This window comes from Kryptolebias marmoratus, linkage group LG17, assembly GCF_001649575.2.
Source record: "Kryptolebias marmoratus isolate JLee-2015 linkage group LG17, ASM164957v2, whole genome shotgun sequence".
NCBI classification, from domain to species: Eukaryota; Metazoa; Chordata; class Actinopteri; order Cyprinodontiformes; family Rivulidae; genus Kryptolebias; species Kryptolebias marmoratus.
In genome coordinates, this window is record NC_051446.1 from 16,777,711 (window position 1) to 16,792,627 (window position 14,917).

General features: G+C 39.7%; 1 protein-coding gene across 8 annotated transcripts in view; it reads right to left on the reverse strand.

Moving 5' to 3' along the window:
- The window catches only part of plce1 (phospholipase C, epsilon 1), a 69,446-nt gene that overhangs the window by 42,948 nt on the left and 11,581 nt on the right, over nt 1-14,917 (reverse strand). For 7 of the 8 annotated variants that reach the window (XM_025010581.2, XM_037980900.1, XM_037980898.1 and 4 more), the window contains exons 3-5: nt 14,211-14,864; nt 13,683-14,096; nt 13,350-13,553 (exon numbers count right to left, since the gene is read on the reverse strand). In XM_025010581.2, the coding sequence (XP_024866349.1) occupies nt 13,350-13,553; nt 13,683-14,096; nt 14,211-14,864 (1,272 nt within the window). The remainder of the gene's footprint in view (nt 1-13,349; nt 13,554-13,682; nt 14,097-14,210; nt 14,865-14,917) is intronic. The other variant, XM_037980899.1, reaches the window with a different exon arrangement.

Sequence of the window (14,917 nt, forward strand, 5' to 3'; positions counted from 1 at the left end):
CATCAAAATTAAACGAAATAAACATTTGAAATATATGAGTTTGTATGTAATGTATGAATATAATATACAAGTTTCACTTTTTAAATGGAATTACTGAAATCAATCTACTTTTTCATGATATTCTAATTTTATGACCAGCACCTGTACTGTGATGTGTCGGTATTTTCCTTTGGTGCGTTGTGCAACTTGCTGTGTGTTGACTGCTAATACCGAGCTGCCTAATGTGTTTAGGTTTACATCGGTCTTGTAAACAGATGTGTGGTTTCACAACAGATTGAAGATGTCAATAAAGCCAAAGTTGTTTGTAGTGAAAAGAGAACTGTATTCAAGTATTAAAGTAAAGGAACCTACTAAAGCATGTGACAGCACGCGCAGAAGCCAACAGCTTTTTAATAAACTAAAAAGGTTTATTAAAATTCTCCTTTGTCTCCTCAGCAAGCTGTTTCAATACTGCCAACATATGTTAGCACCTGCTCAGTGGCAGGATGGAAGCGAGTCTGGGATTTCAGGAAGTTTGTGCAGAACGTCCAAGACAATAGCTCCAGGTAAGCAAAGTGTGATGGAATTGAAAAAGTGGATAACCACAGAAATGCTGTCTCCCGTTTTCAATGTGGTGGGGGCAGAAAGGATGAGCAGACGTAGGAGAAAGGGATACACATCCAGACAGACGCCACACTGTTCACACTGCACGGCTGGACAGGTGAGGCAGCCACGCCAGTAAAGCTGCAGTAAAACAAAGCCTCCTTAAATATCCTTTGTCTCATGATGGATACAGAGATTTGGGGGGGAAGGAATGGTTGTTGTAGTGGTTCTCCAGGGCCTCGCTCTCTCCACGGATTTATCCCAGTTCATGGGAGGAAGCGGAGGGCCACCAGTTAGGTGAACCGCTGCATCATCAAAGAGACAAAGGAGGGCATAGCAGTTGCAGAGTGTCAGGTGTGTTGGGCATCCTAACCTCGCTTCTGACCACAAACTATTACTTCAGCCCAGGTTTCCTCTAAATTTGGTGGGGGAGAGAACGAACTAAAGACATCCATACAACTGTGTTCTGAAGAGTTATGTTTAATGAGGGAGACTTCTTTTTTTTCAACAATCTGTCATCACAACACTTGACGTCAGTATTTTGGTGTATTGTGAACCTGAACAGCACAGAGTCTTTCTTTTGCAATTCATCCAAGAGCAGTCTGACCAGTTGAGGTAAGTTGCCGCCGGGTAGTTACACCACAAGCTACGTGAAACGATTCATTTTTAAATAAAACCTTCAGCTTTAAGTTTCGGCATTTAAAGACCTAAAGCAGAAAATGGTTGATACAAAAGACTGATACAAAACGAAAACAAGGGGAGGGCAACTGCAGTAAAGCAAAGAGGATTATGATAATGGAGTTGGATGAAAAGAAGGAAAAAAATAAAAAGTAAACAAAGCAGGGTAATCCCGAGGGCCAACACAGCCTTAAACTCATTATTCGGAGCCCTCAGTGGGCTCTTCAACACCACCATACTCCCCCCTCTTACAGTTCTCATGATGTCATGCTCCAAGTCACTACACTCTCCTACATTACAGAGCACAGCTCCGGTCCGACAGCTCTAGATAAGCCTGATGAATGTTTTTCACTTTCAAAAGTTCGAGGCATAAATTAATCCTGTCCTGGAACTACATGCACAGAAATATGTGTTTGTTTTGGGGTGGGTGGGGTGCCCAGTACTTTTCTACTTTAATGTTACAGAAACAAACTCACAAATACAATTTTACATTAGCCAAGAATTAAAATATAAAACAGCTTCATTCTTTTTTTTTCAAATTAAAGTGAAATGTATCTTGACCTCACAAATTTAAAATCATCATTATTTAATTTAGCTTTGCATAAAACATTCATCCTAATCTGCTGCAGTTCCTCGGCACAGACGGTAACATAAACTTAAGCCATGAAGGACGCGATTAAAAGTTTTTCTCCGAGCACGGCAAGAACTCGTAGTAAACAGTTTACTTACTGTAGCGCAAAAGGGGCTGATAAACTGGAGAGATAGGAAGAAAAACCACCAGGCTCCAATCGCTCTCAGACTGTGTACACTTACAGAAGTGAGAGAAGGCTCGAGTGGAACAGAGAGCAGGAGAGCCGGAGGAAGAGAGGGAGTGTAAGAGATCTCCACAGTGGCCAAACAAGCCGAGAAGGGAAAAACAGAGGTAGAGAATAAAATTTGAGGGGGGAAAAAACAAGAAAAAAGGGCAAGAAGACAGAGATTCAGGGATCGTTCCCAAACATACAGGGTACCCCCATATTAGGTGATGAGGCAACAAGCTCATCACAACCCAGCGGAACGGGAGTACACTCTAAACACAGAAGACGGAGGAGACACTGCTTTGCGAGGTCCCAATCGATCCTTTCTTTGGACCCACTCCAACGTGTAAGCAGTGTCAGGCAAAATTCAAATAAAGGCTTTTATTAGAAACGATTTAACAGAATCTGAAAAGAATTGCCACTGAAGCCCCCCTCGCTTCCTAAGCCGACATTAAGGATTTGATTTAATCTGAATTTTTCTTGCAAACAATTAGTGTTAAGAAATAATCTCACAGGAGAGAATAGAAATGACAAAATAATGTCAATACCAATATGCAGTGCTTTTTAAGATCAATAATGCTCAACATTAGCTATATACCGGCTTGGCAATTCATGTGACATTAAACTAAGCAGTTATGGATCCAGTTTCTTCCAGTTTTTTCCCAGTGGGTCATACCTGACCAAGTTTTTATTAAACTATACACAATCCAATGCAACCCATTTTAGAAAAGGTTCATGACAGCGGTGCCTTAGCCAATCAGAGCACATGCATAGCGTAAAGAGTAGATTTAGCAGCAGACAGCAGTTCAACATTGAGAGGATGTGCTGCTGAGCGCTTCGAAGCATCTAGTCTGCGCTGATGTAAATGTTAGCATTCAAACGAGCTGCTCTGCGTCTCCGACTAATACCCTCAAGCGAAAATAAAACACAATTTATCTTTTATCTTTAAACATACTTGCAACGGTAGCCGTCTAATTTGAAAGAAAAAAAAGATGTTTGTCCTAATGAAATGTCCTCTTGTGAAACTTTGAAATCCTGCCAACTCTAGTGAAACAGCGTTTTCATGATTTTTGTTTAAAAATTTAAACATCGGGGCATGTGAAACATTAAAGAGCTGCTCACATTCAAAATGTATGATCTGTTCAAGCAACAACTGAATATTGTCTAATTTGGTTATTTATAAACATCAATTAGGATCATAAAAGCCAACAATAGTAGTTTTTTATAATAAAACAAATCTGACATTTCTATCCAAGTAGAAAGAAAGAAAAGAAAGAAAAAGAAAGAAAAACTGTGGTTTTACTTTGTTAAACAGAAACAGGGTTCAAGCCCTTACTATCAGCTCGACTAGCGGCTTGCTATATTAGTGAACTTTTGTGTTTTTTGCTAAAAGAACAGAGAACACGAGTGAGTGACACCGAGTGGAAAGTCAAACCAAACAAGAGAAAAATTTGAAAAATTACAAGGAATACGCAATGGTTAAGTTCCTGCTCAACTTTGTGAAAAGCAGTTATTTCACTCTACAAAAAAAAAAAAAAAATACCTACTTGGATTCACACCCTGCTAATTATACACATGAGGAAGCAGAACCACTAAAACTAACTTGTTTTTAAACTTGGGAGAGAAAAAAGTATATTTTTCTAAACATCTACACCAATATAAATTAGGTGAAGATAAAATAGTACTGCATTTTTTGGTTAAAGGTCACTTTTTAATTTTGCTCCAACCAAAGGCTTGTTTACTTTTACTTTTATAAGGCATTGGAGGACGTCCTCACACAGTCATAGGCTGAAAATGGATGCAGCATGTCTTTATTGGCGTTTGCAAACGAAGTGGAAAAAATTAAGCAGTTGCGTTCCCATTTGACATCAAAGTGAGCGCAGAACAAAGCAAACAGCTGGCTTGTCCTCGCTTTGCATTTCTTTGATCAATACTCAGCTAATTACACCGCTCTGTGGTGCCTACAATACGGGCTGAAACTCATGTGTTATGGTGTATTATTTACATCTATTGTCTCTAATCAGGATTAATTAAGGCTAAAATATGCAGCAGTTTGGCAGTATGTTGTTAACCTCTGTGACTGTGCAAACCTAAACTAAAGAAAAGACTTTCTTTTTTACACAGTTATACTACAACAGAGTTTGTACAAATGTTTTTTTAACAACATCAAATCCAAGTTTATTTCAAAAAGCTTGCTGCCCTCTAGTGGAAGGTTGTAAAAGTACTGGCAAAGTATAGCATCTAATTAACACAAGGAAAATGAAGCACTATTTTGTTTTTCTTGTTTTCTTTTAACTACATATGTAACTAAAGATCTTGATGAAACAATGTATTAAAAACAGAGCTGTCAGTGTAAGCAAATGACTATATAGGTCATAATATAATACACATACAATATGATGACCTATATATTAACATGTTTTAGGAATAAATGCTTGATCTTTTTTATCTTGTTTAAAAGTTAACATTTTAAATGTTATTCCAAATGATCAGAATAATAAATAGGAAAATAAGAAAATTGTGAAAACGTTATAATATTGCGTGAGCACCCATTTGTACAGAACACTTAGTGCACAAACCAGCTGATGGTCCAATAAGAATGAATTTAATAATGAGGAATTTTTAAAAAAAGCTACATGTTTTAAGAGCCTTAAACACATACTGTACACACACCAAAGGTAGATCAAAGCGTAGCATGTATGTCAAGAACTAACTTCAGTGTCAAGAGTTTCTGTATTTCAATAAAAATAAATCCTTTATTTCAGGTATCACTTGTGCTCACAAACAAAAACTGGTTATAATCTCAGTTCATCTTGAGGATAAATACATCCTGCTCCATTAGATGGTACCAAAGACTGACTTTCATGCTGACAATCATGTCAATTTAAATCAACTCTCACTTTTTCAATGCTATAGCTATGAACGATATGCATTTTAAAATACAACATATCAGCAAAATGGGGACTTTTAAATGTCTACCTGAGGTTTTAGATTACAAGAACACTGCTGTTTAACTCTTACTTAATAGAGATCCTCTTCTACTGTCGGGATGTACTTTAACAGCGCTAAACAAAAAGAGAAATGGCAAAAGCATGACAGAGTTTCGGTGAAATGTTTAATAAACTGACTGCATCCCTGGCAGAGTAAAACAATGTGACACATCCATGTGCCATGAAGGAAGAGAGCATGAAGAGGAAATTCTTCAAAACATGAGGCTGAAACTGGGAGAGGTAGAAAGAATGAAAGTGGCAGTGTCACTATAACAGGTTTTGTTTGTGAAGATTCTCAGTCATCAAGGACATGACAACGAAAAAGGGAATCCGACTTCCTTCCTGTTATTTAAAGATGTCAAATGTGAAGCTCCAAGCTTTTCGATTGCAGCGAGGCGCTCCATTTAGCTGGAATAACATGCAAATTACTCCCCCTCCATTCCCTCCTGAGGGTGATCAGGGGCTCTGGCCTTGTCCACACGGAAATGCTATTTTCCCAAAACAAATTTTCATTTCTTTCTAAAAATATCCTCATAGCACATCAGGGTAAATTCTTTAAACACATGTGTCAGACTTTCGAAACGAATCTGATTTCCCACATTTTTGAATGTATACTTGATTGTCGATTTTTTTTGGCCTTAGAATAATTAGTGTAGTGTTGGGTTGTTTTTTTTTTGTTTGTTTGTTCTTCCCTATCCAAGCTAATGTTATTGCTCATCAGCCCTGTCTGCCCTTTAAATAATACAACATAAAGAAGGTTTCAGTGTAGTTGAGCAACTGGCATCAGCAACACAAATGCAAGCATGTAATCTGTCATTGTTGTTGTTACATCTGTCACGCTTCGCTTGGGGTTGTAGGTTAGACAGGATGTGGGACTATGATGTTGTTTTTCAAAAGGTGAGGTTACCAAGATTTGTTCAATCTAAAACCCAGTTTCAAAAGACACCATTTGGGGCTTCTAAATTGCTATTCACATGTTGCCCCAAGGTTGGAACAATAAAAACCTCTGTGGTATTTGCAAACCGCTGCTCCGGTGTAGATGGAGCTTTAAAAGCTTTGAATGGGGCAGTTTACATTTAAACTGAAAACGCCTCTTAGATGAGAAGCAAAACATTGTCAATTAAATGTATAGAAGTCCAGCTTCCTTGTTTTTACATATTTGAGTAGAAAATTACATGAAGAGCATTCAGAGTCATCATTCAGCAATATACAAGACGCAAAAATGGTTCAAAAGTTAGTCAAATGGTGAATGTTATTTGCACAAATCTTTTGAAATGTCAGGTCTTAAAACCAAAACGGGGCAGGAGGGGATAGGACTTCCAGCCTCTAGCTCTTTGCACAGACACTCCTAGCTCCACACAAAGGCAATTTTCCAGAAGTGTCACACAGGTTCAAGACTTGATGCAGCAACTAATAAACACACACACACACACTTTAGCTCCAGAGAATACACCCACGTGCAGTTTTGACCCAATTTTGTAATTCCCCCTGAACAAATGGATAAAATGTGTTTCAGAAGAAAAGAAAAGAAAAGAAAAAAAAAAAACAGCGGCCATGCGTGCTCCTGTGTTTGTAAATGTTGAAAAGCAGGACGGCTGACGGTGGACTCTCTTAAAGCAGAAAAGTTGCATTGTTTCGGACATTTTTAAAAACAGTACTCCTCACAGAGGCACGCGAGACATTTACCGTCTATCCTGTTTTCTGTGTAAGCAAACACCTGACTAAAGACTGTGTCTCCACACACACACACACACACTAATCTCTAGCTAAGCCATAACACCCAGCTGGGTAAGAAATTGCCCTGCTTGGCACATTCCTTTGGAGTCTGACAACACAAGCAGAAAGAATGCAAAAGTGACACGAGGCTAAATGAGTTTGACATACAAAAAAAAGGATCAGAGGGTGTGTTTTCATCAAACCCAGCTGAAACTGCTCACTTGCTTCCAGTGGAGAATCTTTCTTTTGTTATTTAAATCTATTCTCACTAAATCTGAGTGATCATTTGTATTTTGCTCTTCGGGGATAAAAAAAAAGTGAAACGTGAGAGAAAGACTTTTAAGATTAGGAGTCATTAGATCCTCAGCTCACCATTTTGTCTCTAATCCAACAAAAAACAACAAACAGCTGTCTTTATAAACACAGGGAAGTCTCAAATATGCCGTCTTAACGCCTGAGGAATAAAACTAGAAGCCCAGCAGGAGTTTAAAAATGGATAACAAGGTAACTTTTCGGCACAACTAGTTCATGCAGTTTATGACTGAAAACGGATTTCTTTTCAGCAATATTAGGTTTATAAAAAGAAATTTAATCTTCAAACAGGCAGCTATTGTTTCTAAACACACAAAATAAAACTATTCATATCTAATCATAATCATAATGTAGTTTTGTTTAACCGTGATCAACTTCTGCCACCCACTAACAAATAAACCACCGCTGACATTTAAGAGTTATTAAACAGATTTTTTCCTAAAAGATCTGACATTAATAATGGTAATGGCTTGCACTTATATAGTGCTTTATCTAGTCCAAGGTCCCCAAAGCGCTTTACACTACAATCATTCACCCATTCACACACTGATGGCGGTAAGCTACATTGTAGCCACAGCTGCCCTGGGGCGGGCTGACAGAGGTGAGGCTGCCATCACACCGGTGCCACTGAGCCCTCTGACCACCACCAGCAGGCAAGGCGGGTGAAGTGTCTTGCCCAAGGACACAACGGCTGAGACAGCTGGAGCGGGGGCTTGAACCAGCAACCCTCCGATCACAAGACAAACCCCTACCTCCTGAGCCACTGCCACAATATGCATTGTTCAAAACTAAAGGCATCTAAGATATCAATAAACATTTCTGGTGGCCAACAACAATTATACCTTATCCACAATGACACAATTGCAAGTTGCCTAACTGCTGTGTGTCACTGAAAAGGGATGAAATCAAACCCATTTTTCAGCCACATTCCTCACTGACAGCTCAAAGAGAGAACAGCAGGTGCTTCGTAGTAACGTTTCCTAACACCTGTTTGTAAATATGTGCTAACAAAGATAAAAAATTATTTCCAAAATTCTGTTTGAGGTCAGTGTGCAACAGGAGTCGAATGACTGAACGAATGCGATTCAGTAAAACACAACGTCAGCAAACATACGGTATTCGGGATTTAATGAGTTAAACAATTACTGCAAGGGCAGTGGCTCAGTCTGTTTTGTAATTATAATTACAGCCACTTTTATATTGGTATCAGTCCTCGTCTTTTATAGTGTGTACTGTATGAGGTCCATTCAACACAATCATAAAAAGGGAGTGTGTTTAGTTTGCATGAAGGGACTGCTATTGTGTGTGTTAGAGTGTCCAACTTCGTGGAAATGTAACCATTAAAAAAATGAAGGCTTTAAGTGACTGTGACCATCTGATTACTGTTTACAGAAGCAAAACAGACAATAAAACTTCATTTTACGCCACTGTCTGGCACCGCGTTAAGGTTTTAAACCGGATATTTCCCGGACATTTTATCTCTAAACAGTAACTTTTAATGAAACGCTAATAGTTTGCCACAAGCAGGACGTGTTTACAGAACATATTACGGTACTTGGACTCTTAAAGATACTGTATATGAACTGTTTAACTAGCAACAAGCTTGTCATTCACCAAAGATGGTGATGTTTGCAGACAGAGGGTAATATTGGCTCATTTGTTTTGTTGGAATATCTATGAAGTGCATTTTATTTTTACTTTAATTTCAACCAAAGCTATAACAGCAGACATGCTGACAGCTGGACGTGTCTGAGGGTCTCTGAAAGACATCGGTTTGTTTTATTTTTCTTCATTTGCCAGTCCAGCCGTTCTACCTGACTGTTTTAGAAAAGAATGTTATTTGTTAAGTTACTCAACACATTCAACTTCGGAGGCGAACAGCTGTTGTGGACAGTAAACAATTCAACAAAAGAATCTATTTTAAATTAAATCTTTAATTACTTGGATATTTGCAGTCTGTCAGAAAGTTTTTTTAGTTGCATCATAAAAAAAAAGAGCAAACATGACGCAATTGGAGAGGCATAGACCTTCTTGAATAGTTTTCCTTTCATGTTTTAAACATGTTTGAGTTGCAATAAAGTGAACCTGGATCTCAATCTGGGCACCTTGGCTCGGCAGGAGAGTGTTTTCTGAAAAAAACAAAGATGGAGGGTTTAATTTCCTGGCCTGTCCTGGGTTGAAGTGACCTTTAGCACTCAACCTACCTCATATAAACGAATGAGATGATTCCCTGTTTGATGATAAAGTTTGGTAACTTATTTAACGGAATGACAGCAAAGAAAACAAAAGAAAAACATGTCTAAAACAAAGGTGAATAACTTGACAAAAACTTATAGGTTAGTTAAAAATGTTTGACCTAGTTCGTAGTGTTTCAAGCAATTTAACTAAAATAAGCATCCACAATACTTCATGAGACAAAACGAAGGCTCCCTGAGGAAACTCTAATAACCAAACCTAATATCTGTGACAACTACAGCTCCTAACACACTCCCAAGTGGTGGAAGATGTTTACAAATATGGGTCCATGACAGACAGAAGAGGACATTTTTATACACTTTCCCATCATAAAATACCGTCAACTTGAACTGGAAACTTTCTGGACATAAATCCACCTATGACAAGATATTCTGAGGGAAAACAGGAAAGCAGGGAGCATCCCTAGAGGAAAGAATGAATGATTGTTCCCAAAAGCTGCTGGGAAGCTCTGCAATAGGAATAAAATGTGTTTACTTTTCTTCAGCTTGGTTGGTCACTTACAGCTTGACATCAATTTGAGTAAAAAAAAGGACCCAGCAGGGCTCTAATCAGTGGAGTCCACAGGGCTAAACAATGAAGTCCTTCAGCTCCGGAGACCGTTTAATCCCTACGCCAGGAGCGAGGAGTGTGTTTCACTGTTAAACCAGTGCAGCCTAATGAAACACTTCTCTGCTCTGTGGTAAACTTCTCTAATCATGCAACAGTTTTCAAGCAAATTATAGGTAAACGACCAAGTATGCTTACAGTTTTTTTGGGGAAAAAAAAAAAACTGTCAATTTATTTTGTCCTGTTACCGGTAAATCTAAGTCACATCCCCTGGGAGACATTATAAAGTCTAATGGCAAAGAATAATGTGAAAAGGTTTTTGGAAAGTTAGCAAAGTTCCAAAACCATATCAGCTCAGCTAGCCTGAGGGTCTACTTCAAAACTCCCGAGCAAAAAAAATATATATATTATGTAACCATTTTACATATTTATGTTTGTAGAGATTATATTCAGATGGATTTGAGTCGTTTTATTATGAACCCGAGACAAAATGTTCTGATGTGTAACATAAGTAGTGGCTTGTTGAATATATAAGAACATAATAAAAAATATTAATGCATTCCTTTCCTGAACTTTTACTTTTCTTTCATTAATGTCTCTAACCACCCTCCCCCAATTTGTTTCTGACTTCTTTCAATGGTCGATTTTTTTTTTCGTTTTCCCCTCCTACAGATCAGATTTTCTCCTTCTTTCTCTCCAAGAGTGCCTCCCCTCCCTTATTCTCACTCTGTCACTGAGGCTCTGCTCCATGTAATCCTGTGTTTTTTGGCTCCCTTCATTAGTTGTAGCAATAAACACACAAGGCCACAGAATAACTCCCTTAAGTGACTACTGCAAAGTCAGGCACCGATGCCGTACATAGAGGACAATCTGTGCATGTGTACGTGTTTGCATTTATGGTTTAAACGTTCCCATTTTCTCGACTTTTTCACGATTTGGATAACAGTTCTGCGACAAAACCAGCTGATGCTCAGTTGTTGCTCGATAGCTTGTCCGCGTTTCTCTGGTGACCCTTTCTTGAACGAACCTCGATAGTGTTTTCACAAGCGAAGCGCTGGCGACTCCTCCGTTTTCGAAAAGCTCATTATTATGTCGTCTATCCCTGAACTTCACTCTGCCTGTATTTGTACGACCGCAGTGGGTTCATAAAAACAGTGTGGCACAGTTAGAAACCACACTGCAGCATTCGCATGCATGCATGTGTGTGTGTGTGTTTTTATGGTTTGAGTGTATGAACTCCCCTCAACATAAGAAAGACTCTACACAGTACTTGGCTCTGTTGTGGCCGTGCAAGAAACAGTAAAAAGGCGAGCACATTTCCATTCTGCGCACACACATGTACACCAGTGGACAGAAGCCCATCATATAGAGTAATACATAAAAGTATACACTGCGTATACACTCCTTTACTTTCAAGAACCATGGTAGTGTAATTGTGGGATTCAGTTGTTCAGATTCAGCCTTCACACTGTTGGTTTCCTGTTTCTTTTTTAGGTTTTTCCATACATTTTTCTGCAATTTAATTACTTATGCATACTTTGTGCGATTTTAGCCATTTATATATCAAAACCTGCAGTTTATTCAGGAGATGGGTGCTATGACTTTTAGTTTTTGTAACTTTTACACTTTAAAGGTATTTAACTTTATTTTCACCACAGATATACATTAAAATTTCTTCAACTCCTTCAAACATTTATCTTTAATTACCCTTTTCTGCTTCTAGCAATCATGCTGCAACTTTTAGCTTTTTGCTACCTTTAGCATTAAGCTAACATTTCGTTGTGTTTAGCTGATGTTTTGCTACTTTCAGCTATTACCTAGTGTTCTGCTTCTTTTACCTTTAACAGCGTTTTCGGCTTCTTCAGCCAATCATTCAGCTCTCCGGCTGCATTTTTGCAGAAAATGAAAATTTCTCCAGTTACAACTGAAAGCGCTTTGAAAATGAACCTTGTTTTCTTCTTCGGCGGTTACGTAACATCAAGCTCCAACTCCTTTGGCGCAAAAGCAGCAGCAAAAGTGTTGCTATTATCATACCACGGCGGTGAATAATAGGGTGGTTTTTGCATGTCCTCGGTGCGTGGGGGGTTCAGGCTTCTTGTGCTCCAAGTTTTTACAGGAAAAGGAGGAAGAAGATAACTTAAAATAACAGGCGAGCATCCTGTGTGATGCTGCTAATTCTTGGTCCCGACATCAGGTTTTTTTGTCTTTAGGACTAAATTTTATTAATTATTTCTTACTACATTCTGCTGCATGTAATGGAAAAGCTGTATAAACTGTAAATGGCTGCTGGAAGCAAAAAAAAACAACTTATGTTTTCAAAGCACTAGTATTGTGGGTCTCTCCCTCTCTCTCTCTCTCTCTCTCTCTCTCTCTCTCTCTCTGTTTCATTACCTCCATCTTTCATCGCAGTCTCCTGCACCTTGTCTTCCTAATTCATCTTTTGTCCGGTTTCTATAGCTGTAATTTTAACACCGATGCCAACTTGGCTCAGTCCCTTTACACATGAAGACAGACACCACACACAGTAGACACAGTCATGCAGTCCGTCAGTAGTATGGGTAACAGAACTAACAGAATAAATCATTTTCCACAGCAGAGGCCTACCCTGAACAAAGAGCCTGTGTTTAACAGCTTTCTCAGTGTGCGCACACATACTTGTGCTGGTCTATTAACATATTCCTTCATACAAATTATTCATCATCCATGCATTACTGGCAAAACACTTTAACACAAGCACAGGCAGAAAGTAACAAAAAAACTTTTTTTTTTCTTGCACTGAACCAAAACGTTTTCTGCAGGTTTATCTTACACTTTCAACCACACGTGGTTTGTTTCAGTTAGAGTTTTGCCCTGCTTTCTCTTACTCTGCGTGAGGGTGAGGAGCTAAACCCCCCCCGGCCACAAAAACAGGGAGAAAACAGAGAGAGGCAACATTTCAAGTCCACAGAAAGCCAAAAAACTGCAATAATTCTTCTCTTCTTTGCATATCTGTTAAGACTAAATCTGATTCCAGTATTAATAAAGACTGAGCAGTCCCTGCTGCAGCTGTGTTCAGCTTGTTACAAAGAACCCTGATTGCATTTGTGAGGTTCAGATTTACACGCATCCTTTTGGGTTAAACTGATGCAGCTCTCTGTTGTCCTTTTGGCTGCTTCCTTCTTTAAGGGTCGCACAAAAGATTTAGCAAATATTTTATGGCGGATGCTCTTCCTGACGCAACCTGGGCTCGGACCTGTAGCCTCAGGATTATGGGACCGCGGCACTCACCACCAACCTACCGCAGCCCCATGAAGTTGTCTATAAACAACACAAATTATTGGCAAAGTTTGGATTTGAAAGAAAAGCTATTCAGGAAACAGAAACTTTCCCCCATTGCTGACCTTGAAACAACTTTTACAGCACAGAATTCTGGTTTTTGCCTATAATTAAGTTTAGTTTTTGAATAACTGAAGGCATTAGTTAAGTATGTTACCTGACGCAGACTCACTCCACTAAAGCGCAGCATCTCCCTGCAGACTCTGAATCCTTCTCCGCGCAACAAGATTGGCCACATGTCCTCCTTGCTGGGATGCCAGAACCTGTTTTCAACAACAACCTCCCAGACGTCCTCGGAGATCCGTCCCGACGGCAGTGTTCTGACAATGGCTCTGGTTCCAGTACACACTGACTTGGTTACCTTATGGAAGGAAAGTAATTCAGACTTTCTGATCACTTTAATAAATAAAACCATAAATAAAACATACATTTTTAAGAGGAGGACTGAACAAATTTGCTAAACTACATTTACACAAGCATATAATCCTACCTTTTGATTGTTCTTGAAGAACCGTCTCACCAGGACAGTAGAACGTTCTTTACGGTCCCTGACAAACTCAGAGGTATGCAGCAGCATCTCTGCTTCCTGATCATCACTGCTGCTGCTACTGCTGCTGCTGCTCCCACCACTGATGCAGCACCTGCTCCCTTCTGAAGGTGATCCCATGTTTGTTGTCAGGATTTCTAGAGATGCCGGTCGAAGGAATAATTTCTCCAACGTGCACTTATTAGCCCGTGTTCTTCTATTGAGCCTTTCTAAACTTGAATATCCATCTTTGAGGCAGTGTCGGGAGATGTGTCCATTTCGGTGCCGGTGGCTGAAAAGGGGGGAACCATATGGAGACGACACCAACGAGCTCGGCTCACTCGAGGGACTGCCTTGAGAGGAGATGTAAGGTGATGTCTGCAAACAAAATACAAAAGCGCAAAAAAAGATAATGGAGTTACTGTAAAGCTGCAGAGCCATTTGATGGTGTAAAAATGTTCCCTTTATTTTAGCTAAAAACTGTCTGGTTACCTTGTGGAAAGCCAGCATGGACACAGGCATGCTGCCGCGGCGGATGTGTCTCTTGTTGGGGCAAGAAGAACTTGAGCTGAGGTGACGACACTGAGTGGGACTGGAGCCGGGGCTTGGACTGGACCTGGAACTGTGGCACGAGTAAGCATTTGTACATGTGTATGAGCTTGACAGGCCACAGGAGCAGTGAGTGCTGCCAGTTTTGTTCTCTATTGCGTCCACAAAGTCTCCAAAGTGTTCCAGTTTCCATAAAGATGCCTCTGAACTCGCTTTAGGTGCTGGAGTTTCCCCTTCGATATTCTTCACAGCTGACAGTTCTGCAAAAAGTTTCTCTTTTTTGTTCAGAACTTCAGAGCTGTACTTAAAATCTACATGTTCTTCAGTCAGAATTGTCCCGTCCACACTGTCGCGTGAAAGCTTCCTGTAGAAGAGAAGGGAAGGGCTGCTACGCTGCTTTGAAAGCCAAAGTTGGTCAGAGCTCCGCCATGCTTCCGGCTCATTATTGGCATGTTTGGCTTCTCGGTTCGGTCTGCTCCCATTAGACGGAGGTGAAGCGTTATTGGCCGACGCCACGTGGCCATCTTGAGTCTGATTTCCTTCAGTGGCCATCCCGTTTCTCTGTGGGGTACCGTGTTGTCCCTTGTCTTTCTGCAGCTTTGAGAAGAAAAAAGAAAGAAGTCACTGAAGTTGATTACACTTCAAGACAA